Consider the following 25,666-nt stretch of genomic DNA (forward strand, 5'->3'; position numbering starts at 1 on the left):
CACACTGTGTGTGCTCTGGAAACTCTTAAGACCTTTTGAACACGTTTATTCATTTTATTTCGTATGGGATTTATTCAAAGATTGCACTTAACCAGTAGACTTGTTGATGGTTTATTTGCACTTACTTGTGTGGTGAACATGTTCAAAACCATACCAGTGCATAACAGTGCACTGGTTTGAAATACATAAGAAAACAGTGCATTAGATTGTTTAAAATGAAACAACACATACATGAAAATATTGAGCACCAATAGAAATCCGTACACCACCCTAATGTGTGTTCCCTTCATTTATAAAGAGGAAAAAAGAGACTTGATCCAGGCATTCACTTCAATATAGATCGCTTCACATGTGAAAGTCTGTTTTTGTGTCCCCATAAACAGAGAAGAGCAGTGAGAGGAGAGAAGGAGTTGTGGAGGAAAGGATGGGATGGAAGAGGAGAGGGCAAGATGAAAGAAGAGATTAAAGAGTGGAGTCCAGCAGAGTTGACACTGACAGCTAAGGGTCCAGTCACTTCCTTCCGGAAAGAACAAGAAAACAACATGGACCTGCCTTCAAGCAGAAAACTGAAGACATCCACTCGTACAGTTTCAGGGGGGGGAAAAAAACATTTAAATAGGTTGTAACTTTAAACAATCATACATTAGTAACATATTCCAGTGCCTTAATTGCGAGTGTGCCAAGACTAAACATATAGAAACGTGTGTTACTGTTCATTAGGAGGATTAACGTTGTTCAAGTGAAGAAACAGGCCACAGAAAGGTGCTACATCGTGGCAAAGTTGCTGCAAACAGATTTGATAGGAAATATGATCCACGCTAAGGCTTAAATTTCACATCATCAATGTGGTTTGTGTTTTTGTGATGAATCTAACAGATTACAGATGAATTCATTTGGCTTTCAACCTGGTTTTTTTGTGTCAGAACAGTCTATCAGTCAGAAATGTCAGCGAGCCCTATAGGTACAGAGAGAAGGCAAATGGCCAATGATCATTCCAATCTTTGTACACATATTTCCACTTGATTTCACTCCACACAAAACCAACTGGAAGGCAGGGACGTTTTAAAGAGTATAAGTGCAACACCAAACATACCATAATGAGGTAAACATACAGTTATGTGCCTGAAAAGTAAATTCTAAAAAATATTTTTAGATAATTCCAGACTGACTCAAATAAATAACAATAAGCAGGGCTGGTACATATGAAAAGAACTCAAAGTCACTGAAATCAAGCATTGCAATGAAAGATGAATGCTATGTGTTAAATGAGGTAACAAAAGAGATGGGTATAAGCTTCAAGCCTCTGGCTCAATCTGGACCGCTGCATTCATTCTATCTGATAACCCTCATTTCCAAATGTCAAAATTCACTTTCTTTGGGAGTGTTTGTTTGTCTAATTGCAACTTTGCTTCTACACATTTCTTACAACTCACATTGAAAAAATGAATTCATTCACAGGCAATAATGAAATCACCCAGTTATCTCTCTGTGTTGAAATAGTGCTACTTTTTTTGCTCAGTATTTATTGTGGAGTGCACCATGAGTTTTAGATACACGAGGGTGGCCTGGTGGGAGGGGTGAGGGTCTTCCAACTGAAATCTGGTTCAGCTGTTTTTGGTCCAGGAGTGGTGGATGTCCGCGTTACCAGATCCCACTGGAGCGGCCACCAGGGGGAGCCAGGATGCGGGCCGAGGCCCTCTTAGGGACGCTGTCATCGATCTGGGCACCTGCCAGAGCAAAAGGAGTAGAGACCACACAGATTAGCAGCATAGCATTAGCCGGTATAAGAGGGTATCACCTTGGTAACACTAGAGCAGCATTACCTTTAAGAGGCTGTTTGTGGCATGTGTTTACCAGACAGGCTTAGCCAGGACACTATGTGCAGTGTGAATATGTTTGTGTGTTTACCTGACAGGCTTACCAAGGGCACTATGTGCAGTGTGAACATGTTTGTGTGTTTACCTGACAGGCTGAAGCTAGACCCGTGCAGGTCTCTGACTCCTCCGTGGCGGGTGGTGGGGCGGGGTGCGGGGTTGTCTGCATCTGTGCAACCAGCGTCCCTCTTCCCTGAGTTCACCGTAGCTACGTCACCCTCATAGGGAGCCCGCTCCACTCCCTTTAGAGCCTGACACTAGTCATGCGCGCACACACACACACACACACACACACACACACACACACACACACACACACACACACACACACACACACACACATGCAAGCAGATATGTTGAAATCACTGCAACTACACACACAATTTCTGCTCATGTAGGCTAACTCTTGTGCTAGCGCACTGTTGCCAGCTGTACTGCACCTTCTCTCTCTGGACCATCTTCTTGTAGAGGTAATCAGGGAATGTCCGCAGGGGGTAGAACTTTCCAGAGCCCTCGGAACAGGTGAAGATGCCATTCTCATACACCACACGGCCACGGCTGATGGTGACCAGAGGGACGCCATGGCAACGCAAGCCCTCGTAAAGATTTACATCGCCTCCTTGAAGCTGTGTGTCCACAGAGATGGTCCTAGGTGCACACACACAAAGAAATATATGTGATGAGCATATAAGGAATACCTCGGGTTACACTTGAAATGGCCACACATTTGCATACAATGAAATGAACAGTGCTTTAGTGAACAGGCCAGAGCTAAACCTCCAGTCAGAGGTAGGTCTCCCCTGAGAGCATCGCTCTCCTCTGTACCTGGCTGCATCAGGGTCCCAGACCACCACATCGGCGTCGGCTCCGGGGATGATGCGGCCCTTGCGTGGGTAAAGGTTGTAGATCTTCGCTGCATTAGAGCTGGTCACAGCAACAAATCGGTTCTCATCCATTTTACCTCCAACCTGGTAGCCATGAAAACAAATACAAAGTTGTCTTAATATCCTTTTTCCTTTATGTGGCAAACGTTATTCCTTTAAAAGATAATCTAACAACAAAGAATTCAAACATGACAAAAATGATGGTGTCTGTCAGCATGCATATACTATCCTTCAAGTAAGAGATTCTCCTTCATGCCTTCATGCCACACTTCATGCCTTACCACGCCTCTCTCCCAGATGACACTCATACGGTCCTGGATGCCTGGGACTCCGTGGGGGATCTTGGTGAAGTCGTCTTTGCCCATGGCCTTCTGCTTGGTGGTGAAGGGCCGGTGGTCTGACACAACTACATTTAGAGTGTCGCTGAAATGAGATAAGCACATTTACGTGCATTAAGAGACGAGTACAGTAGCTCTATCAGATCAAATTAAAGTTCACATTAGATATGATCGAATCAGGTTAAAAATAATATACCGCCATTGTGTTTCTGGCACGGTTCAACCTCTGGCCCTAAACCCTTACTAGTGCACTTGACTGTATTGTACAGTAACTCTAGCAACAGTCACTTTCAAAACTAGGGAGCAAGGGGGTGAGGAACTCACTTTCCCAGGAGACTCATCAGGTAGTTGGGGGTGTTGGGGTCGAGCCTCAAGGGGGGCACAGTGACATAGGCAGCAGCATGGGCCCATTCCTGGTGGTAGTACTGAAGCCCGTTCATCACGGCGTGGGCCATGGTTGTCTCACCGTGGACCACCTTCCCTGCATGAACAAATACACACATACACATTCAGACACATACACGCGCACACACACACGCACACACACACACACACATACACACACACACACACACACACACACACACACAGAAAGACAGAGAGAGAGAGTTGCTTTTTGTTCATTTTTGAACAAACAAGCATATATTGTATGTTGAAAGGTACAATAACACAGATGTTACCTACAAGACACACATATTACCCACTAGTACACACAAACTTTCCCTATCTTTAGTTAGGTCTAAGCTTTGTGCTCTGGCAATTACACAAAGTATACTTGACCAAGGCGTCTTTGAATAAGGCCATCATGGCATCATTTTTTCACCTACCTTGCATCTTGGCAGTAGCTACAACATCCCCAGCAGACATACTGGAAACATTCACCAAATAGATGGGGCAGTGAGCCTGTGGATACATATAAACATATATACCAAAATGAACAATAATGCCATTGCTGATGGTGCTTTATTTCTTGAAAGTCTTTCTAAATGAATAAAGTGTTCATTAATTGCTGTACAAAATATATACTTAATACTGTTCATGGCATGGGGCTGTGATGTTTTCAAACCAGAACAGTCATACTCACTCTGTTGGCAATGGTGATGGCACGATGGGTGGCTTCTGCCTCCAGCTGTTAATGAATGAAGATTTTTTAGCTATTTGGGTGAGAATTACGACATTCACAAGCTATAGTACAGAGAGTTTATTAGCGCTGGCTCCATGTTGGAACTGCCAGAGAAGAGCCAGAACTACATGAGAGACAGACAGACAGACAGACAGACGGACGGACAGACAGACAGACAGACAGAACTACATGAGAGACAGACAGACAGACAGACAGACAGACAGAACTACATGAGAGACAGACAGACAGACAGACAGAACTACATGAGAGACAGACAGACAGACAGACAGACAGACAGAACTACATGAGAGACAGACAGACAGACAGACAGACAGACAGAACTACATGAGAGACAGACAGACAGACAGACAGAACTACATGAGAGAGACAGACAGACAGGGAGAGAGAAAGAGCATGGGCAGCACAGACAGATGGAGACAAACTCCTCACCTCCTCCGGACGGCTGATCTCGATGCCCTCTGGACCACTGATGCCGAGGTCTAACGCCTCTTTTGCTCCCTTAGGGATAAAACACAAGGCTTGTCACTTGACGCATCCTCTGCGGCACACGGCACAACAAAGGAAACAAAGCCCGCACAAAGCCGTTCTAGATCTACTCATGCTGTCGGAGACTAAGCCACTCTCACCTCGGCGACCAGTTCTCCGTTCTCGGCGTGGACACGAGCAACCGCCCCAATGTCCTTACAGTGCTGCAGCACCTGGAAGAGCTCGCCGTCCCTCAGCATGTACAGATCCTTATAGGCCATGAACATGTGGAAGGAGTTCACCCCCTTCTCCCGCACTAGCGATTCCATCTGGGCGCGTACCTGCATCATCACAGGGAAGAGATACTCACTGTCGGAGACTGTATGATATTCAAGCTAATTTACATGTTATGCTGATAGAAAAACTAAGAAAAATAAGGACCATAGGAAACGATTAAGGAAGATTTTACACTGAGCTCTAAAATAAAATGTCTTTCAACAAAGGAAGAATTCTAACTTCTATAATTCAGATTTCAAATTAATATTCAGGAATGCTCTCCGTGCAAATGTAAAAGATCAAAAACCCAGATTGCGTGTCAGCAGTGCAGTGCAGTGCCCCTTTGGCCCAGCAGAGGATGCCAACATGCCAAGAGATGGTATCTCTAAAAGACCACACCCCTTGGTACCCCTCTCTATCACACACAATCTCCATGACATTTTTTCACTCTTCTCTGGTTAGGTTCACTCTTCTCTGGTAAAGTACACTCTTCTCTGGTAAAGTACACTCTTCTCTGGTAAGGTACCCGCTTCTCTGGTAAGGTACACTATTCTCTGGTAAGGTTACCCTTACCTAGCTCACATCTGATTGCTATAATACGCCCTGTGTCCTTGAGGGTCTTGATAAAAGTGTGTATCCTTAGTTCAACTGACAGGCCAAGGTGCTAATGATGCCAAAGTCTTGGGTTTGCAGACAAACTAACAGAATGCACATCTACTCTGCAAACTCACAAACTCCAGCAGTTTGTGCTGATATACATTAGAGCACAGTACTGTATAGACTTAGATGGATGGATATGCACTCTTGTTTTAATATTCTGAACTGTGCCTGTGAGGGTAATTCTGGTGCAGTGTGGATCTAGGGCAGGGATGCTGGGGTGGGGGGGCGGTGCGTTACCTTGGGTCCCCACCAGGTGACGCCCACATGCAGGGCGTAGTCACAGCATGTCTTGGAGTCGGCCACGGAGCGAGTGCTCTCATAGGCGTCCAGCAGGGACTCGTTCCTCTCAGGCAGAACCAGATCAATCACCATGGTGGTACCTCCAGCCAGAGCGGCCTGTGGAGAGGGGAATTACAACAGATAGATGAGATCAGATTCAAATCTATTGTTATTGTACAGGTACAAAGCTGAGAAGGAAGCACTTAGCATCTTACCAGAGGTGCAAAGACACTGCATTATTTACAGATAGAGAACAGATATAGGTAGTGCATAAATTAATCTATGCTATACCATGCTATATATATAGCTTACAATATATGCAGTGTGTAAGTACAGTAGTTAATGGAATAGTTACAATTGTTTATACATATACACTACTGAAAGTCTAATTTAATTTGTGTGGTTGATGTTACATAGAACATGTTAGTGACTAAACAATATATTCTAAAAACAACCCATGGGAGGAGAAAAGGACTCTAAACTGAAAATATAATGATAAGAAATAAAGAATGGTGGAGTGTGAGTGTGAATGCACACATGACCACATGAGTGTGCATCTTCACTGAGAGCCTTTACTCTTTAAGCTTAAGTGGGGGGTGGGGGGCATGAGGTATTTGAGGGCCATTGTCTCTGAGCACAATGAGTCAACTGAAAAGACTTTGCAGCAGTCTTTACAGCAGTCTCTCTGTCTCTATGGCAACAGAAACCGATCTGCATTTGTATTTGTGTTAGGCCACGCCCACGATAACTGACGGGGGAGGAGTAAAAAGGAGGGTGTACGGAAAGAGAGAAAGAGTGAGAGGCAGAAAGAGAGAGAGGCAGAAAGAGAGAGAGACAGAAAGAGAGAGAGAGAGAGGAGGGGGAGAATGCCACTTGTATCTGCAACACTAAACAATGGCCATTTAGAAACAGTTCCTTCATTTGTCTTCTCAAGCACAGCTTGGGTCACTGTGTGTGTGTGCGTGTGTGTGTGTGTGTGTGTGTGTGTGTGTTTGTGTTTGTGTTTGTGTCTGTGGGTGTTCGATGCTGGGTAATGCACTGTGACGGTACTAAGGCCAGACCTAAGCCCTTCATTCAGTCTCTGTTCAGTGAGCCATAGAAACTGCCTGGTTCTACAGTATATTCACCTCTATAATACAGTAACAGTGTAACAAACTGTACACAGAAGTACGGTGATGTTGGAGACTGCCCCGATTCATCACAGTGCTCCATGCCTCATCGTAGTATCTACAACAGTGTAGAACAACACTTGATTAAACTTCTCTACTACCCAATGAGACACAGCACCAGCTTGTAACCATTCAAATCAATGCTGTCCTTAAAAAACTGATTTGGATAAGCTTTACCTTATAAGCCTGTGCTTTGCAATGGGAAAAACAAGTACATTTGCTTTGAGGGAGTACTCTGTCAGAATTCCCAAGAGCACCCTTCCTATGGGATTTTCTGGGATAGAGATGGAGTGGGGGAGAGAGAAATTGGAGGAGATGAAGGCAGGAGAGGAAAATTATGAAAGAGAGGAGAAGGAGAGAAGAGAATACACATAATACATTTAGGAATTCTTTGGGATGTGTTGAGACAGAAGAGGAGAAGAGAAGAGGAGAAAAGAAAAGAAGAGAAGAGAAGAGGAGAGGGGAAGAGAAGAAGAGAAGAGAAGAGAAGAAGAGAAGCAAAGAGAAGAGAAGAGAAGAGTGAAGGAGAGGAGAGGAGAGGAGAGGAGAGGAGAAGAGAACAAAAAGAAATTGAACCGATGAATCCTATAGGGAGAGGAGCCGAGGGGAGAGGAAAAACGCTGACAGCAGAGGAGAGAGGGAGGAGAGGAGGCAGGCAGGGGAGGAGAGGAGTGGAGAAGGGAGGAACAGAGTTAAACTGATGGGATTCAGCGGGAAGAGAGCGGGAGAGAGGGAGAGCGGCCATGCTGGGATGGAGATGAAAGGGGGTAGCAGATGGCTCCACAGAAATGTGAAATACCCCCTGATCGATTTCTCTCTCCTCTTTCACCTTACTCTTCCACAGAGCGCGCCCCCCCCCCCCCCTCGTCCCTCTCTCAAAGCTCTGTTTCCCCCTCCACTACTGTCGTAACAACACTGTTGTTCCATTAGTTATTACGCCTCTCCCATTCAATCGATCATCATGGTTATAAAGCAGCACATTCATGCATACTGTAGAATAACCTAATTTCACAATATGCCCTCTGTAACTTCTAACTAGTTTTGAGGTTTGTTGTGTTGTATAACTTCACTGATAAACTGCTGACATTTCACTCAGAAATGTATTGTATGTATGGACTATATTGACTAACATATTGAGCAATGGCCTTTCACAATGGTCAGTTTCCCCCCTTTTACTCAAGGGGGTGTTCCTGGTAAATCTGTCTCAATTACAAGGGACTATCAGATGACGAGATAAGAACTATGAGGCGGTTTATAAGCGGTGTACACGTCAGATGGTGCTGTATCAGTAAGATCCTCCACAACATGGTGTCAGTCAGGAAGTGCCAATGGCTGGGAGTACTATGTTTCCCCTTTCTTCTGAACATGAGCAAAATGTTAATAACAGTAACCATCTACAGACTGTAATTTCAAAGTGCAGTGAGTGAGTATACTATGATTTTTATTTTATAAGAAGAATGTACTTGCCAAAAGGGTGGTGCACAATATAGCTTTGGAATTACTTGAAGATGATAACTGGACCCGAGGTCAAGCTATTCTTCTGCGCTGACAACTCCACATAATAGAATCACTGTACTCCTTCTAGTTATTTTTAAGTTGAAAAGAGTTTATTTTTAGCCCACCCTGTTCTCCATGGGCACAGGCTTCAGCTAGACTTGTTCATGGTGATTTAGAACTGAAGGCTCCTCACACAAACAGAATACCAACTAAGAAAGCCCCAGGTCTTCTGGGGGTGGGAATGATCTCAGTTCCCTTGGCTCCCTAAAATGTTCCAACTCAGAACAGCTCCACATTCCTCTGAGATATTCAGATATTCACACATGCTGTAGGTCACATGTTCATTTGGAGATGTATGCAGATGAGGATGTAAGGATGTGATGCTCATTTGGTGCCCGAGCCAAACCGAGAATATTCAGCTCCCCTCCATAAAAAAACATCAGGTGGGACAGTCTGTGTGTTGTGGGGGTCCCTCTCTGTTAAAAAGTCTGTTTGCTTCCAAGTGCTGTTGCCCTAGGCAACTGGCAATGCTGCCTCCACCAAGAAACCCAACTGAGTATAAATGCATGGGGCATAACATCTGGGGCAAACACTTCAACACAGTATCTCAGGAAATGTCCCAAACCACCTACCCCTACCAAGTATTTGCACCATATGCAGTACAGCAATGCTGAGAGGATTTACAAGCCATTGTGACTTCAAGAGAGACAGTCAATTCATCTGCAAATTCAAATAATCAGAACAAATGATGTATACTTATCATGTCAATATCACATTGATTTGCACCATATCGGAAGATGACACTGTTGTATGCTGTTCATTGTAACCGTTTTACTTTGTTTAAATCTGAGTCCAAGTCTGATTTTTTCCAACTGTTTGGCCATTCACTGTGTAAGTAGGGCCTATTCTTAGACACACAAAAGCCTTAACAGAGTCCCTTCTGCGTTGGCTGGTCCCCACCTTGGTGCCGCTGTAGAAGTCGTCAGCGGGCGTGGCGTTCATGAAGCTCTGGTTCAGGTGCACGCAGGTGTCCACGCCGCCGGGCATCACCAGCTTCCCTGAGGCGTCGATCACCTTGGCACCGCCCGGGATCATCAGCTCCTTGCCCACCTGCTGGATGACGCCGTTCTCGATGTAGACATCTGCCTCCTGTGTGAAGTCATCGTTCACTACCTTCCCCCCCTTAATGAGGATCCGTGCTGTCGATCCAGTGGAAGACATGATTCTGAGAGAGAAAGAGAGAGAGAGAGAGAGAGAGAGAGAGCGAGAGAGTAGTGGAGAAAGAGAAAAAAAAGTAAGTGAAGAAAGAGAGAGAGAAGGGAATGGGAAAATGGATTGAAGAGAGAGAAGGAGAGGGCCAATAGATGAGGAGATACAATGGAGAGATGGGCCGAAGGACAGAAAGACAAAGAAAGCCAGAGAAAGAGAAAAAGAGAGAACGAGGTGGGGGGAGGGGGATGGGGGGGTGGTAGAAGATCCAATGAGGAGAAGTTGAAAAGATAAGGAGGAGGGACACCGATGGGAGAGATTGGGAAAAAGAGAGTAAGACGCTGGAATAATGTATGCAGGAGGGAGACGCAGCATACATGACTAAACAGCAGAGATAAGTGCCATGAGGGTGGCACTGACGAGCAATCCGGCAGGACGGATGTGACATCGGTCTGAGGCTTGGAGCGACAGACAGTGAGCGAGACGTGTGATGATGACATCAGTCTGTCAGTTGGGTTGGGCGAGAAAAAGAGAGACACTCTCCGGGAGCCGCCTCCGAGAGCACAGCTGAGGAGCGTCTCTCAGTCCTGATGATGAGCACACGGCCTACGCCCGTCTCAAACTAGGCCACTGCCTCAAGTCCCCTGCCCCCCCCCCACACCACCCAAGAGTGTTCAGTTTAAAGGGTGGAGAAAGTGCTACAGCATGTTTAAACGGCTGACTGGGAGGTGATGTTTGAGAATGAGCCAGCGTGGGTCTTTGGCCCAGGTTGGGTTATCTAAGAGTTTTCCCCATGTGTTTCAGAAGCAACTATAGTTAGGACTACATGCACCGTTAGCATGCATAGGCATTGGAAAACTAGTGTGTGCTTGTGCATGTGGTGTGTCTGTGTGTTTACACACACACAAGTTGTGTGTAGTTCTGTAAGGTGTGGACAGGAATGCCTAGCATAATGTGAGTACATCTGACCGGTGCATGGTGTGTGTGTGTGTGTGCACGTATGTCTGCAAATCCAATGCTGGCTGGCTGGCTGGCTGGGTGGGTGGTTGGACGCATGAGGCTGTGTGCATGCCTGTGTGTGCGTGCATGGGTGTGTGTGGGTGCGGCAGGACTACGGCATGGTGCTTTCCCCCTCCCTCTTCCTCCCCGCTACTGGTTCTGCTCTGGGGCAGAAAGGAGGGGAGGGTAAGGAGAAAGCCCCATGGATTCTGCACCAGTGCAAGGTGTACAGCACCACTCAGCTCAGCTGCTGGCTCCTTCTAGCATCTCATGCAAAATGAACCACAGTACCATTTGCTCTCAGGTAGTTAGCACATCTGACCCATTTTCTGAATTATATCACACCTTCCTATTATGAACGAAATATTACACATCACTTTTATTTAAAACCCACTGGGGCCTCCATGATGTCAATCAGTTAAGCACTTACAGTATGGGTTTCTTTAAGATAGATGATCATTATGTTAATTATCAATTGTAATATAGTTTCAACAATACGCTGACACATATCAGCACCGTAATGAGGCATGAAGACTGGTGGCTAAAATAGATTCCCTGCCTCAGGGTCGTTTAAGTGATTTGTCGAGGTGGACGTACCTCATAGGATGCTTCCAGGCTACTTTAGGCAAATAACTCATGATCAACAATTAGTGGGTAGGGATAGGGTGTTTCCACGAAAACACAAACTTAATTCTAATAAATAATATACCATCGGATGCTTTCTATGGGTTCCAAGCATTGCAGGGATCTCAGAAAGTGAGAGACCCATCCTACAAGACGCTCCCGAGTCTATAACACACAAAGAGGAGGCCAAACCCTACTCTAATAGAGACATCGCTCACGCTGAACCACGGCAAAACACCACCCAACATTAACCGGCTGCCCTATGAAAACATAGCGATGATTTCATTCATGGGTCGCATGTATAGCAGTTTATCGACTCCATACTCATTGTTCAGCTTTTACACCTCGCCATAAGTAAAATGTTGCACCATCACCGAGACAGTATTTCAATGTTCAGGATATATGAACACGTATGGCTTAGAGGTTAAAAACATTGATAAATGTAAATGAAACGGCAACACCGGCTGCAATTGCACAGACAGGCACACAACAATGCAATTCAGAACTGTGTAGCTTTCTATTCAGTGATAATCATGGCCATAAAACCAGTGACACCAATTACCGGCCTTTGACCGTAATGTTGTCTAGATTCTTAGCTGGTGATATAATATATTAGGACATAGGGTAATAGAAAAAAACCATACCTTTCACCGCAACGTTCCCAAATTGATCCTTAGCTCTCAATCAATAGCAGCAAACAATGACTGCCGATGCCACCCTCCAGTAGACACGAGCAGACACCAGCAGATGCTTTAACCGGTCCAGCCCGCACACCCTCCGCTCTCAGCATCCAAGCGGCCGACACACAGAAGGTCCAATCAGCCTCTAAGCGTACGGCTGTCATCGCTGCCTTGACCAATGGCGTTGCGGATCGGGCGTGCCTTCTCATCCGGGGTTTGTGCCAAAAGCTCGTCTCAACAGTGGGTAGAAGAGTCACGGGAACAGACAGCCGCAACAAGTCAGATTTACTCATAAACGTAAACTTCAAATGACGCCACATTCAAAGAAAGTAAGACAGAGTGGAGAACGCAAGAAGAAGAAATGCAGTGACCTTCACTGACCCTCTGTAGCTATTGGTGTGAACAGACGAGACAGGAGGCAACACAATCTTGCTACGCTCCAGACGCAGGTCATTAATAGCACAGTAAAAGGCTTTAAAACATTAATGAGTGTGTACCTCTGGGGAAACGCTCTAACAGACCCTAGAAAAGAAAACACTGACAGCTCGCTTTTGCTTTAAAAATGACACTTTCGACAACTAATTAATGCAACTCAATTAACAGTGTTCTTACTCAACTGATGCAGCCAGGTACTGTGGTTTAGTCCAAGTAACAATGAAAGTGGTCTGTCTTGGGCTAGTAGTAGGTCAAGAAGAATAACAGGAGCGAGTTTTGCACAAAAACAAAACATTTATTCAAGTGTTCTCCAGCACAGGGACATAAGGCTCCCTCCTCTCTCTCTCTAGGCGCAGAGCAAGAAGAGAGAGAAAGAGGGAGAGAATGACTGCTACATCTGCTGTATGCGCGGAGATTCGAGAGGGCAGCGAGACGCCGGAAACAGGTATGATACATGAAGAAATAATCACAAAAAAGGGATAAAACAGAGACACTGAGATATATAAAGAATCTGAGCAGTCTCCAAGAGTTGTAGCCAAATAAATATCAAAGTTTCTGATAACAAAAGACAGAGTTATATATATATAAAAATCAAATCCAACATGGGGGGTTGGGATGGGGCTGCATGGAATGCCAGATTAAGAAGCAGTGCCACTGGGCACTAAGCAGGTACATAAGTGAACAGTAAACATGATTACAAAAACCTTTTTTTTTCTTTTGTTACTTCCCAATATGAACTCATGATTATACCCCACAGATAAGCACCAACTACAGCCATGTCTATTCTAAGACAATATAAGAATCTGTTCCATTATTTATCATTCAAGTACAAAGTTAAATGCCTTTGTTAATATACTCATCAGAGGAGTGAGCCAAGCAACAGCGCTTTACCCAGACTACAAGGAACTTAAAAACAGTCAGACAAGGTTTATTTTCTCTTCCAAACAATATATTTTTTTTCCTCAATTTGATAAAACGTTTAGCACCTTAGGAAACACCTACAATCCCTCTTTTAGTACAATAGAAAAAGAAAAAAAAGCCAAAGAAACAAACAGAATGCAGCAGAGAGACAGAGGGAGAGAGAGGATAAGAGAGAGAGAGAAACTGGCTGAGGCGATGTAGGGCTGTGCGGTCTAGATGAGACTGTTCTAACTGTTCTCATCACTTCACAAACTTACCCTCTCCCTGCTTGAGAAAATCAAAAGAAATTCATAAATATAAAAAAAAAATGACCCCATATTGTCCTCTCAAAAGAAAAGGCATCATAGCTTATGCTGCTCAACATTTTGTCAATAACATCGAAACAATTTCATCAGGTTTCTTTTTTTTTTTTATCTGAGTATTCCTAATTCCTTGATATATATTAGCAAAGAATTATATTTGTACATCTCATAGGCTATTTCCAACGAAATCCAAACAGCAACAGGAAGAGATTATGTACAAAATGTACAAAAAACCCAAGACAAGTGCGATATCGGGGCTTTGTGGTTGACTCTAAAAAAGAAAAGGGGGGCTCTGCATTAAAATTCTAAAACTCAACCAGTCTGAATGAACATCTCTATTCAGTGCTGTGGAAGCCCACATATCAACTGACCCTGGGACAGTTCTGACCGTAATCTGATTCCAGATTAAGGACTGAATCTGTTCCAGAGACAGCCGCTACTTGGGAGACATTTTCTCAAACACATGATCAGAATTCTGATGCCTCACATAAGCATCATCACTTCCTAACTAAGCAAGAATAATTCAAAAGCAGGTGGACTGTCTCTACACTGTCTTCCTTTTAGGACAAAACCCTGCATCTTCAGTTACCTTCAAATATAAAAAAAGAGAGAGAGAGAGAGATTACAATCCAGATTACAATCATTTGAATTCATATTTGAGTTAAAGTGACAGTTAGTAAACTATCTGGACACAGCCAGGGGACCAGGAGCCGAGGGAGGAAAGAGGTGCCTGTCTGAGCTGGTACTTGGGAGGGGAGTGGGTTCAGAAGTCCCGAGCTCTATATCACCAGAGTATGACAGGTAGAGGGACCTAGAACATTCTGTGTTAAATCCTCCTGCCGGATATGAGAACAGATTTACTTCTACATTTCCAAACAGAAAAAAAAGGTAAAAAATAAAATAACTCTTTCACATCTACTGGCACAGCCCTACGGGTCACCAGAAACATCATACACCTGACTACAAAAGTTTCACATCGTAGAACAAAAAATAAGAAACAAAACAATTTCACATAAATCAAGAGCAAAAGAAATCTTTAAAATATCAGAAAAACAACAGAAGGATACGTATAAAAGTGCTCAATATAGTTGGTAATAAAGCACAAAAGTTGCTATAAAAGGTAGAAGAACCACGTGAAGCCGCACCATATATGCTGAAGTTTGCACCTGACTTGAGTTTAGCTTGTGGAGAGGCTGTGGGTGGTGGTGGGTCACCTGCCACACACACAGACACACGTGCATGCACTCACACACACACACACACACACACACCCCTCCTGCTGCCTCCACACCTGCTGTAAGTGTACAGTAACGACGACGGTCTGAGGGACACCAGGAAAAGAGAGACGCGCGTCCTCTCAGACGTCTATCTCAAGGAAAGAGGGCAGGGAACAAACAGCCCAACCCATGGCGGCCAGTGGCCATGGCAACGGAAGGCTTGCAAGTTCAGTGAAAAGCACCAGTTTGTAGTTTTGCGTAACAGTAAAAGAGGTTGTAAAGTAAAAAATAGCACGCTTATTAAAAAATGAGATATGGCATATTGGTCTCGTTCATGATTCAGATGTGTCCCCGAGCCTTTTTGCCTACGTGAGACGTTCCAGCAGGCCTGCCTCGCAGAGAGTGACATGGGTTGGGCCGTTTCTTCCCTCCTCAGAGCACCATTTTGTCACCTTATTACAGTAGTACCTTTATTACTTTCAGTTGTGTGTAGAAACTGTAAACGAAGAGGTATATGAGATCTGGTGTTTTGGATTCATGAAGACAAGAGCTCTCCAGACACTGAGGACAAGCACCACCACTGATCGACATCTCAGAAAAAACTCTGAGTGTGACCAATCACGCGGATGTCGGCGGGTTAAGATGTCCTCTACCAACGCCAATGAGTCTTGAGTCTTTTAACATCCTCACTCTAACTCAGTGCCTGGAGAAGAGAGCTTTGCCTTGTGTATAGCTTGCACACATAGATCAGTTCAAACACTGGATAACACTGCTAAAAAGTCAAAATGAATATAAAAAACATTAAATAGAATAAAATGAATCATTTTTTTTTTTTTAAAACAGGAAAAAAACATGAAATATCTACGTTCGATGGTTGACTTGTAAATAACACAAGAGTACAGTTTCAAGGCTCTTGTTAATTCGTCAGACGTCAGTTTTCTTGTGATTGAGCTTTTTTTTGTAGTTTCTTTTTTAGACATTTATCTGTATCATTGCAGCGTGTGTTTAAAGGGTGTTAAACACAAGCAAAGTATTCTTTGAGTGGTGCAAACAGGTGGCGGATCACAGGGACGCTCCACGACCTTCCCAAAAGCCTTTGCCTGGCTAGTCGGCTCATGTTGGACACATCAGTGTAATGGACAGGGAATCCGAAGACCCTGACAAATACACACACACACACACACACACACACACACACACACACACACACACACACACACACACAGACACAGACACAAATAAATATAACTGATAAGAAAAAGACCCAGTATGATGAGTGAAATGTAATGTAATGAGTGAAGCACTATTTTGTTCCTTCATAAATCACATTATAAAACTGTAGCAGAGCTGATAGCAAAGATAACATCCTCATGGTATTACATCAGTCGACTAATCAAACATTTAAAAGGATAATTTAATCATGTGCCGTATATAAAATATTGTAATAAATCATTGACATATTCTGATTTAGGGGATTTAGGAGTTCTTCAGAAACTATAATGAAATGCCAATTTAAATGCATAGCATAGATTAGTGTGATTAGTTATATTTCAAGACACACTAACTGTATTTCAAGCTTTTGAACTATCTTTTTGAACAAAATAAATAAAATATATCTGGCTGAGACCAAAAATATTATACACTACATATAACAGGACCAAGGGTGAGTGCACTGTGCACTGTGATGCTATTATTCTTCTGAGCAAGACAAAATAGAACACTGTTATATCCAATCAGCATGCAGTATTTGTTGGAGCTGCAGCAGGTCTGCCTCTTACCTCTCCATCTCAGTGCACCAGAGGATGTCCTCCTTGTCGTTCATATACACGGGGAAGTGCTGGTCCTTGCCCTGCTTGATAGAGTTGGATCTGGTGGTGATGGTCCTCACTTTGTCAAACTAGACAAGGGTAAGGAGAGACTCTTAGTATTAACTCTTAGCTCAAAAGGGATTTCAACACCATTTTCTATGAAGCAATGACTGTGTAGATACACACAGTTACACAAAAACACACACTTATACACTGACACACACACACACACACACACACACACACACACACACACACACACACACGCATACTGTACAAACACACATGCCTTAGCTGTCCTGCCGTGCTCCAGACAGTTCTGCAGGTCCACTCTGTCACTGTTCATAGCAGTCAGAGGTCTGTCAAAGAATCAGCACACAAGAGAAATCATTTCGCATGGGAGGACAGGTACACGTGAAAATGTGTATTGAGAACTGTGAGTGTGTACAGCGCGTGTCTGACATCTCTGGACTATGACCAAGGCTACCGCATCACTCACTCTTCTCTGACCAACCTGTTCATGCCAGGCAGGTTGCCCCAGAAGTAGCGTGCACGGTGGGCAGCAGACACCTCCTTGGCATCGATCATCACAGGGTTGCACTGACAGGAGGAGAGCAGGGCTGGGTTAGATGCTAATCTCTTAGTCACAACATTGCCCCCTGGTGGCATTCATATGTAACCCAACACGCCAGGACAAAACACTGACACCAGGCCAGTAGTAATACACTGCTCTGCCAAATGTAAACTCACACAGGATTTTACAAAACAGTGCCACCTGGTAGTAGTCAAAATTTGGATTTGAAATCCAGTTTGGATTTCACAATTTAACAGCTACAGCCTGTATATTCAGAGGTTGTCTATATATGTCTGAGGTTGGATCAGAGCGCAAGGCTCACCTCCAGGAAGCGAGAGATGTCCCTCTTGTCGCTGACGCCCATGGCCACCACGTTCTCAAAGAGCCAGAAGAAGGGGCGTCTGTCACCCTCCTTAGGCCGAGCCTCATGCAGCAGGCGGTAAAACTCGAAGAATAGACGACCTGTGCCCTCTGAGAGAGGGGAGAGGTTAGAGAGGGAAGGAGTTTTGCAACAAGGAGGAGTTTTACAACAATCACCCTTTTGGACACAGTAGTAGTCCTCAACTAGCCTGCAGTAAAACATAGTTTAATGAATTGATACAGGTGCTAAGTGTGCTTATGTGAAGTCTGCAGGAGAACAGAGCTGCTAGTAAACTAAATTATGGATTTCAGGGCCTCCATTTCGCCATGGATACAACCCTATTTGTCTAAATGAAAACCAAGGTTTGTTTGTCAGCTGTGTTTTTATTATTAGACTATTCCCCTTGACAGCTCTTAGGGGAAATGGGTTCCTTCCTTCTAAGGGTACACAGAGAGGGTAGAAGGTCACTGTTGGATGCAGCAGTAAACTAACATGACAGATGTGAGGAGGAGTGACATACCAAAGAGCCCCTTCCTGGCGGGGTTTACGATAGACAGGTCGTTACAGGGGCTTCCCCCGATGACCAGGTCAAACGGGCCCCATTCGAGGATCTGAGAGACAAACATGAGAGAAACAACAACATTCAGGTTCCCTTGGTGAAATCTAGGCCAGAAAGATACATATCATGGCTAAACCTAAGGAAGGGAGACTGACACATATACACATCTCAGAAACATATCATGGCTAAACCTAAGAAAGGGAGACTGGCAGAAGACCATTTGCCTCAGTAAAGGCACAGAGTGGAGAGCAGCTGGTGGAGAAAGGCTGGAGTGGCCACTCACGTGTCTGCGTGTGACGTTGCGGATGTCGCCCACGTACATGATGCGCCCCTGGTGCCGCACCAGGCCCACGGTGATGGAGTCCTCGCACACCTCCGACGCCACGTAGCGGTCCACCTGGATGCCAAGCTCCCTAAGCACTAGCAGCCCTGTGCATAACAAAACAGGTCAGAGGGCAAAGGTTAAGCTCAGGGTCAAAGAAATGTCATACCATCTGGAAGAGCTTTCAGTTTGTAGGACTATTATAGGAGGTGAAGGAAGATAAATATCAGGCCAAAACCTTCTGCCGTTATTTTTGATGGAGAGTTATAGTTAGCATTTAAACAGTGTTTGCTTGTCAAGAAGTGTAAACCCATCACTGGACCCACGATGTGAAGCGGACAGCGAAAGTAATAATAATAATAATAATAATTCATTTTATTTGTAACGCACTCTTCATTCAGAAGAATCTCAGAGTGCCATTCAGAGTAACCCCACTAAGTCATAAGCAAACTCCTGATCAGGAGGTCAGTCGATGGGCATACAGCTGAGACTGAGGGAAATGGTGTTGTCTCACCTGTAGCAATGCCATCAAACAGGGACAGCACACGGATGGGCTGCCTCTTCTCCGCCACAACCGGAGGGTACAAATTTGGTAGCTCCTGGGACAGAAATGGAGAACGTGAGTATAACAAATGATATATCTATTGCAAACAGTAACTCTGAACTACTGAAACTCTCATCAGGTATGCCTCAACAATCACTGTTATAAAGATATTTCACTCAAATACTAAAATGCATATCTTGCCCTGATCAGTCCAGTCTCTTATACTAAATGCTTAGTCAACGACAAGGCACAAGCACACGTTAAGGGTTACGCTGCTACCATCAGAAACCAGAACAAAGTGGACCCAAAGCCTGGAGGTCCCTCACGACTCACAAAGTCCTGGTCGTGGTTGTTGGCGAAGAAATGCTGCAGGCGGCTGGGCCAGTCGACCCGCCGCACCAGGAGCCCGTACAGCCCCGTCTTGCCGCACATGTAGCAGTTCCAGGGGTCCTCGTTTATAGCTGCCTGTGCCGCGCCTGGTCCGACCAGCAGGTCCACACACTCCACGCAGAAACACCTGCAGCACAGCAGACAGCAGAACATCGGTCAGAGAAACCAGGGTTAAGGGTGTTTATCACCATACACTGAATTCACACGGAAATGTGCGTCACATGTACACTCTCACATGCATACAGATCTGCACAAACATATCCACCACACAATACAAACACAGTCCACACTCACATAAAAGAGGGATGAGCCCATGCCCTGACAAATAATCAATGATTCACAGGTACACACACACACACACACATACACACACACAGGACACACACACACACACACACACACACACACACACACACACACACACACACAAGGCCTCCGACCTGCAGCAGTTGTTGTTGCCGCACATGAGCACTTCCCGTCCTCCACAGCAGATGGTGCAGTAGGACTGGTAGCCGTCGTCGTCATACTGATACCCACACTCCAGGAAGCAGTTCTGCCAGCAGCCAGGAGCCAGGAGCCAGCCATCAGAATGAGCAGGCACAAAAGCATGCGTTAATACACTACTCACGGCAGTCAACCACCAGCAAAAACGCCAGACAAACCCAACCTGTGTTCAATTAAAGTAGCTCTCTGAGGTCATTCCTTTGATGTAGTCTGACCTAATCCAGTCAACAAATGTAACCTACTTTTTTCTCACTAGGGCTTTATTGTCTAATGTCGATGAAGCCGTAAAACATGAACGGCTTCACACACGTGAGAAAGAGTGTGAATCAATGAAGGATGGAGAAAGAAAGGAGAGAGAGCGTTACCTTGCAGCCCTGACACATCCCTCCGCTGAAGAGCGGGTGTTCCAGGTTGACGTTCAGGGTGCCACAGGAAATGCAAATATCTGTCAAACCCAATCAGGCAAGGGAGTCAAGGACTGGGGCAGACTCACGCAGGTCCCCTAAAATCAAATCCCAATACTGCTACTGATGTGAAAAGTGGATTGGGGTGATGTGGATGTGTGTACCTTCTATGTTTCTGCACTTCTGCCGTACTTCAAACACCAGTCTCTCTGAGAGGAAACAACAGACAAGCAAGACCGTGAGCTCTGGGAGAAGTGGCGAGCGTGTCATCTCGTATCACACTCGGGGGTTGCTTCTCCGTGCTAAACGAAGTCCTGAGTCCTCTATGCAGACAGGAGCGTACGGACTACCACTGGCTGCTGTGGTCAGGGGGGGCCTGTCATCAGTGGCACACTCACCTCGTGTCCCCTCGTCGATGATTTCTTTGACTTTGGTTTTCTCCGCCGCTGTGCTCTTCCGGGGCTTCTTGGCCGGAGGGGGCGTGTAGGCTGCTGCCTCTGGCTCTACCCACCGCTCAGGGTACACCTCTTTGTATGGATTACGTTCCTCTGCAGGGAAATGGAGTGGAGGAGTTAGGAGGTCGAGGAAAGAGAGAGAAAGAGAGGAGACAGATTCAGTACTTCATAGGCACAGACCATGCAATATTCTTAAGGTTTTAAAGTCAATGACATTTAGAACTGGTGATGGAATAAGGAACAGGTGTATGGCTTTCTAGAAACTGTGTTTGTAGGGTCTTGGAGACAAGTTTACTACTACTACACCCTGTTACCTACAATTCTATAACTAAGAATGTGGTGTCTGTGATGGTCATTTAAACTACCACGGAGAAGGAGCCTTGGACAGTGATCAAATCAAATCCGTTATCTTCCAGTCTTAAAGTTGTGCGTGTATGTTTACATTTGGCCATGATCGAACAGACCTTTGACAGTAAATCACTAAGTGATGACGAGTGTGGGCACGGGGGTTAAGACTAACACACTAACACACACAGGTGCTCGGTTTCAGTGTGTTGAGGCACAGTTTGGTGCTCTTGCCTTCTGGCGGCTCCAGGCCTTTGGGCCCGCTGGGCTGGAAGCCGGTCGTGGCCCACTCGATCATTTGCTTGTTCTGGAGCTCCACTGACTTGGACGTGTCCGTGTCGTTGCTCGCAGGGCAGCCGACGAACACCTTCCCCGCCCGGACACTCGCTGCCTGCAGGGACAACACAAAACACCAGAGCATCAACATTGCCTGTTTAGACCTTCATCGCTCAAAGGGAGCTAGACGCAATACTGAGAAAAAACGTAAAAGCCCTCAACTGAAAGCCCTCTGAGTTCTGATATCATTAATTCAACAGGTGGCAATATAGTTTTCAGACACACTTGTTCCAAAAAGAGCATTAACACCAGCACAGTAAGGTAGCATACACATTCCTAATGTTTCTCCAGGGCTTGTATTCACGAAGCATCTGAAGACTAAACGTAGCTCTTAGCTTTAAAAATAATGGGTGTGTCAGTCCTAACTTTGGGATTCTAGTGGGTGTGTCAGCCCTAACTTTAGGACTCCGATTTTTGTGAGTTATTCACAAGTGGCACCTAAGTCTAGGAGAACTAAGAAGTAGTCGAGAGGACTCCTAACTCACTCAAGACCAATTCCCAGACGAACAGAAAATTGTTACAATGTTACAATGTTTTGGAATGCAGAATTAGCCTACTGTCTCAATCACGAGGGAATAATTATGGAGCTCGTTAGGGATGCAATAGCATCACTAACCAACCGAAACAACCCACTCCGGGTCGAAATTGAACTGAATCGTAAAATGACTAGCTCCAGTTTACACAAACATGTCATGTAGTGTAGGTATTGTATTCTGTTATTATTTAATGTGTTGCTTATGTCACTTATTTATTGATTGATTGATTAACTGATTGATCTTTGCAGTAGGTCATGAAGCACATGACAACTCACCAGCACAGACCTGCCACTCATCAACCAATTACTGAGGTAATTGAAAGCAAGCTGATGCAATGGACCTGATGTCAGCCATAACAATAGAGTCTTTCTCTTAGCTTTAGTGTGACTCAAGAGTAAGCACCTTCTGCACCTCCCTGCACATCCACACACTGACCTGCAGCACCTCGAAGATGGCTTTCTTGTACATGGGTTGTTTGTTGTAGGTCGGCTGGTGAAAGGCATTGCAGAAGGAACTCAAAGGCAACAGCTTCTCCACACATACCTGCACAGGACAAGGCAGACAACCAGAGGGACAACAACTTACACTCACTGAAGCCTTCTAGCACCAGCGGAATTCAATCTAGGTCAGATGCAGGAGAAGTCTTATAGTTATAGAGCAGTCCTTTCTTCCTTTTTTTATGCAGGTCAATTTTAACATACATGGTGACATACATTTAAAACATACTTTTAAATATAATATTATGGTCAAATCTTTAACATAAATTGTAACATAAATGTTGTTTTTTACAAATACACTTTGAAGGTACGGTGTGTAGTTTTTAGTGGCATCTAGCGTGTGCAAATACCTACAGTGGCCGTCAAATGCCATAACAACCAGAAAAGCCCTATCTGGAGCCAGTGTTTTGGTTTGTTTGTTCGGGGCTACTGTAGAAACATGAACATGGTGGACTCTGTAGAAGAGGATCCTCTTCCTATGTAGATACGAAGGGCTCATTCTAAGCTAACAAAAACTCAATGATTCATAGATTATACACTAAAACATAATTATGACTACTATATTCCTTTTTTACTAATAGATGCCACTAAAAACTATACATTGTACCTTTAAAAAACAATGGCGAAGTGAAGCCTGAGGAAGTATATCTCCCTAAAGATAAGATAGCACAGAACATTTTATATATCTGGGGGATATCTCAGATTCTTACAATACATTCTCAAGTGTTGTGCAACAGATGCCGTCCAACAGCCAACCAAGTTGAGAACGCTCACCTCATACACACATTCACACACGTGGCGTGACTTACCACAGAAAACTTGCCGTCGCCAAACCACATGACCCAACGCGTGCCCTCAGCCGCGCGGCTGCGGCCGGTCATCCACCAGGACACGATCCTGCCGGGCCACCAGGAGAAGCCCCGCAGCTTCCCCCACACCAGCTCACCGATCCCAAAGCCACGGCCATCCTGGGCACACACACACACACACACACACACACACACACACACACAGTACGGACAGTACATCAGCATAGGCTATGGCACAGATATAAATGTGCAAATATTCACACACACACACATCCATTCACAAACACTCAAATCAAACACACGGACAGACATATGCATATAAAGACACACACAATCAAGCACTTACTTAATCGCTAAATTTGCTTGTTCCATTTTGTCGTAATTACTTTTTGTGTGACAGTATTAAAAGAGAACAGCTCCTCAGTAAAAGCAATAATCATTAATGTTGTTTATACTTCCCGTCCCGTGCTGTGTGTTGACTGACTTTACCGATTTAATCGTTTCTGTAATATCCGCTCTTATTTTGAAGGACACTTACAGCATATTGTCATGGGGGCGTGTGCGTTTGGTGATGTTCATTTTAAGCATAATGGGATTTCCCCAGTGGCTACTCCTGCTTTTGTGGCAGGAATTAGTTGGCAAGAAGGCAGCAGGGGTTGTGGTTAATAAACACCTGCTGTGCGGTGAGCATTACTAGGAGAGTTACAGCAGTCTGAGCCCTGCTTGATGAATGGTAAAGACACACAATGTCCTTCAATATTTTGTTGTTTGTCACTAACAATTACAGTATATTATTCCCACTGTAGGGCTAAGAAGCTACTCAACAGCATAGGGTTGAAAGAGAGAAATGGTTCTACTCTGGATTTAGGTTCTTTAGGTTAAGACTGTGGGTCACTGTCATGTCACCAGGTCATGACTTACAGGCTTACTGCACACATGCATTCATCAGCTCTGGGTATATCCAGTATCGCCAAATGAAAGCCATGGCTTCTGTATAAATGGCAGCTTACCTCATACTCTGGTTCCATATCTGCAGCTTTAGGTGAGGTCTTGTCTCCGTCTCCGATGGGCACCGGCTCAGGCGTGGTGGCCACGGTGGGGGAGGCTGGGTCTGTGGGCTGCTGCTGCTGGAGCTGCTGTGGCTGAGTGTGCGGCTGGGCCTGCTGCCCCTGGGGCATCTGGGACTGAGACAGCGACTGGGGCTTAGGCTGCGTTTGAGGCTGTGGATTGGGTTGGCTTTGAGGCTGAGGCTGTGGTTTAGGCTGTGTCTGGTGGGCTGGGGGTCTGGGCTGAGTCAGAGGCTTGGGCTGGGAGTAGGTCTGGATGTGAGGGTTAGGCTGAGGCTTAGGCTGAGACTGGGGCTGGGGTTGGGGCTTAAGCTGGGGTTGGGGCTTGGGCTGGGGTTGGGGTTGGGGCTGGCTCTGGAGAGGCAGGGGACTCCTGAGGAGCAGCTCGTCCTCCGCCTGGGCTTCTTCGGCCATGTCTCCGTGAGCCTCCATGATGCTCATCACAGAAACCAGTTGGGCCTTTTTCTCTGCCTGCAGAACAAGGAGACACAGACAGGCACAGCAGTAAGGTACACTGACTGACGTCCAGGATAAAGGTGCCGGTACACTGGACTACTAAGAGTTCTCTCAAAAAGCAGTTTTAGTTAACAAGGTTTTTCGTTTATAAAGTAGAATTCATACCAATACGAGCTCTGACAGGTGAAGTACCTCATGCACAGGTACCTCTGAGTTTTATTTGTTCAATATGAGGCCAAATTAAGAACAAGGCAGTAGCCCACAACAGACTAAACGTACAGGTAAGAAGCTATATTAATTCATATCAGTCCAACTGGCAGAGTACCTTATTTACAGGTCTCCCTGAGGACAGGTCATATCACATCACACTAGCAGTAAATCAATATGAGGTCCAACAGCTTCAGGAGCTGAGGCTAATATGAGGTCAGAGTAACGTAGACCCGTGTGAGGCTCTACAGGTAGAGTATCTCAGACCATTAGCCACAGGTATCAGTCTCCATGCGCTGACTGTGCAACCTAGAGGTTGTGAGACACAGCCAAGCACCAGGAGTGAGCCGGTAACCTTTAGCACGAGAGGGAGATACTACCTTAGGCTTCAAAGACATGAGTACTAGTACAATCACAAGCATGTCTCTGAAGACACTGAAGAGTGAAGCTCGGTAGCCACTGGCCTTTGAACTTACAACCCAAGACTTCAAACTGCATGGCAATGTTGAGTAAGATATC

At 45.1% G+C, this 25,666-nt stretch overlaps 2 protein-coding genes across 7 annotated transcripts in view; both read right to left on the reverse strand.

Annotated features, from left to right (window-relative positions):
• Nucleotides 1-95: 95 nt before the first annotated feature.
• On the reverse strand, nt 96-12,150 carry dpysl5a (dihydropyrimidinase like 5a). Of its 2 annotated transcripts, none has more exons than XM_031579752.1 (13): nt 12,063-12,150; nt 9,547-9,811; nt 5,879-6,037; nt 4,867-5,046; nt 4,670-4,738; nt 4,181-4,225; nt 3,924-3,999; nt 3,421-3,577; nt 3,040-3,181; nt 2,700-2,842; nt 2,315-2,522; nt 1,963-2,125; nt 96-1,727 (listed from the first exon to the last, which is right to left on the reverse strand). In XM_031579752.1, the coding sequence occupies exons 2-13, from the start codon at nt 9,805-9,807 to the stop codon at nt 1,642-1,644; spliced, it is 1,689 nt and encodes a 562-aa protein (XP_031435612.1). In that variant the 5' UTR covers nt 9,808-9,811; nt 12,063-12,150; the 3' UTR covers nt 96-1,641. The 2 variants fall into 2 exon arrangements, with proteins under 2 accessions (XP_031435612.1, XP_012677859.2); XM_012822405.2 differs by having other exon boundaries at nt 1,963-2,131.
• A 657-nt stretch (nt 12,151-12,807) lies between these two features.
• Nucleotides 12,808-25,666, reverse strand: part of LOC105895721 (DNA (cytosine-5)-methyltransferase 3A-like) — a 40,030-nt gene continuing 27,171 nt past the window's right edge. For 2 of the 5 annotated variants that reach the window (XM_031579751.1, XM_012822398.2), the window contains exons 7-23: nt 24,428-24,955; nt 23,418-23,576; nt 22,547-22,654; nt 21,474-21,630; nt 20,838-20,987; nt 20,604-20,648; nt 20,401-20,480; nt 19,972-20,084; nt 19,475-19,658; nt 19,112-19,196; nt 18,559-18,704; nt 18,237-18,327; nt 17,678-17,826; nt 17,296-17,381; nt 17,071-17,140; nt 16,752-16,870; nt 12,808-16,130 (exon numbers count right to left, since the gene is read on the reverse strand). In XM_031579751.1, coding sequence (XP_031435611.1) covers nt 15,989-16,130; nt 16,752-16,870; nt 17,071-17,140; nt 17,296-17,381; nt 17,678-17,826; nt 18,237-18,327; nt 18,559-18,704; nt 19,112-19,196; nt 19,475-19,658; nt 19,972-20,084; nt 20,401-20,480; nt 20,604-20,648; nt 20,838-20,987; nt 21,474-21,630; nt 22,547-22,654; nt 23,418-23,576; nt 24,428-24,955 — 2,412 coding nt within the window. In that variant the 3' untranslated portion in view covers nt 12,808-15,988. Of the gene's footprint in view, nt 16,131-16,751; nt 16,871-17,070; nt 17,141-17,280; nt 17,382-17,677; nt 17,827-18,236; nt 18,328-18,558; nt 18,705-19,111; nt 19,197-19,474; nt 19,659-19,971; nt 20,085-20,400; nt 20,481-20,603; nt 20,649-20,837; nt 20,988-21,473; nt 21,631-22,546; nt 22,655-23,417; nt 23,577-24,427; nt 24,956-25,666 lie in introns of all 5 variants that reach the window. The other 3 variants (XM_031579749.1, XM_031579748.1, XM_031579750.1) reach the window with 2 other exon arrangements.

Source organism: Clupea harengus, chromosome 14, assembly GCF_900700415.2.
Source record: "Clupea harengus chromosome 14, Ch_v2.0.2, whole genome shotgun sequence".
NCBI lineage: Eukaryota > Metazoa > Chordata > Actinopteri > Clupeiformes > Clupeidae > Clupea > Clupea harengus.

What these genes read in the sequence shown, in the direction of transcription:
- dpysl5a (XM_012822405.2), bottom strand. Translation starts at nt 9,807, where the DNA reads ATGTCTTCCACTGGATCGACAGCACGGATCCTCATTAAGGGGGGGAAG. An exon ending in CCATCACCATTGCCAACAGA is followed by an intron (nt 4,000 to 4,180) that starts GTGAGTATGACT and finishes ATGTATCCACAG; the next exon opens with GCTCACTGCCCCATCTATTT. An exon ending in AGCTACTGCCAAGATGCAAG is followed by an intron (nt 3,578 to 3,923) that starts GTAGGTGAAAAA and finishes TTGTTCATGCAG; the next exon opens with GGAAGGTGGTCCACGGTGAG.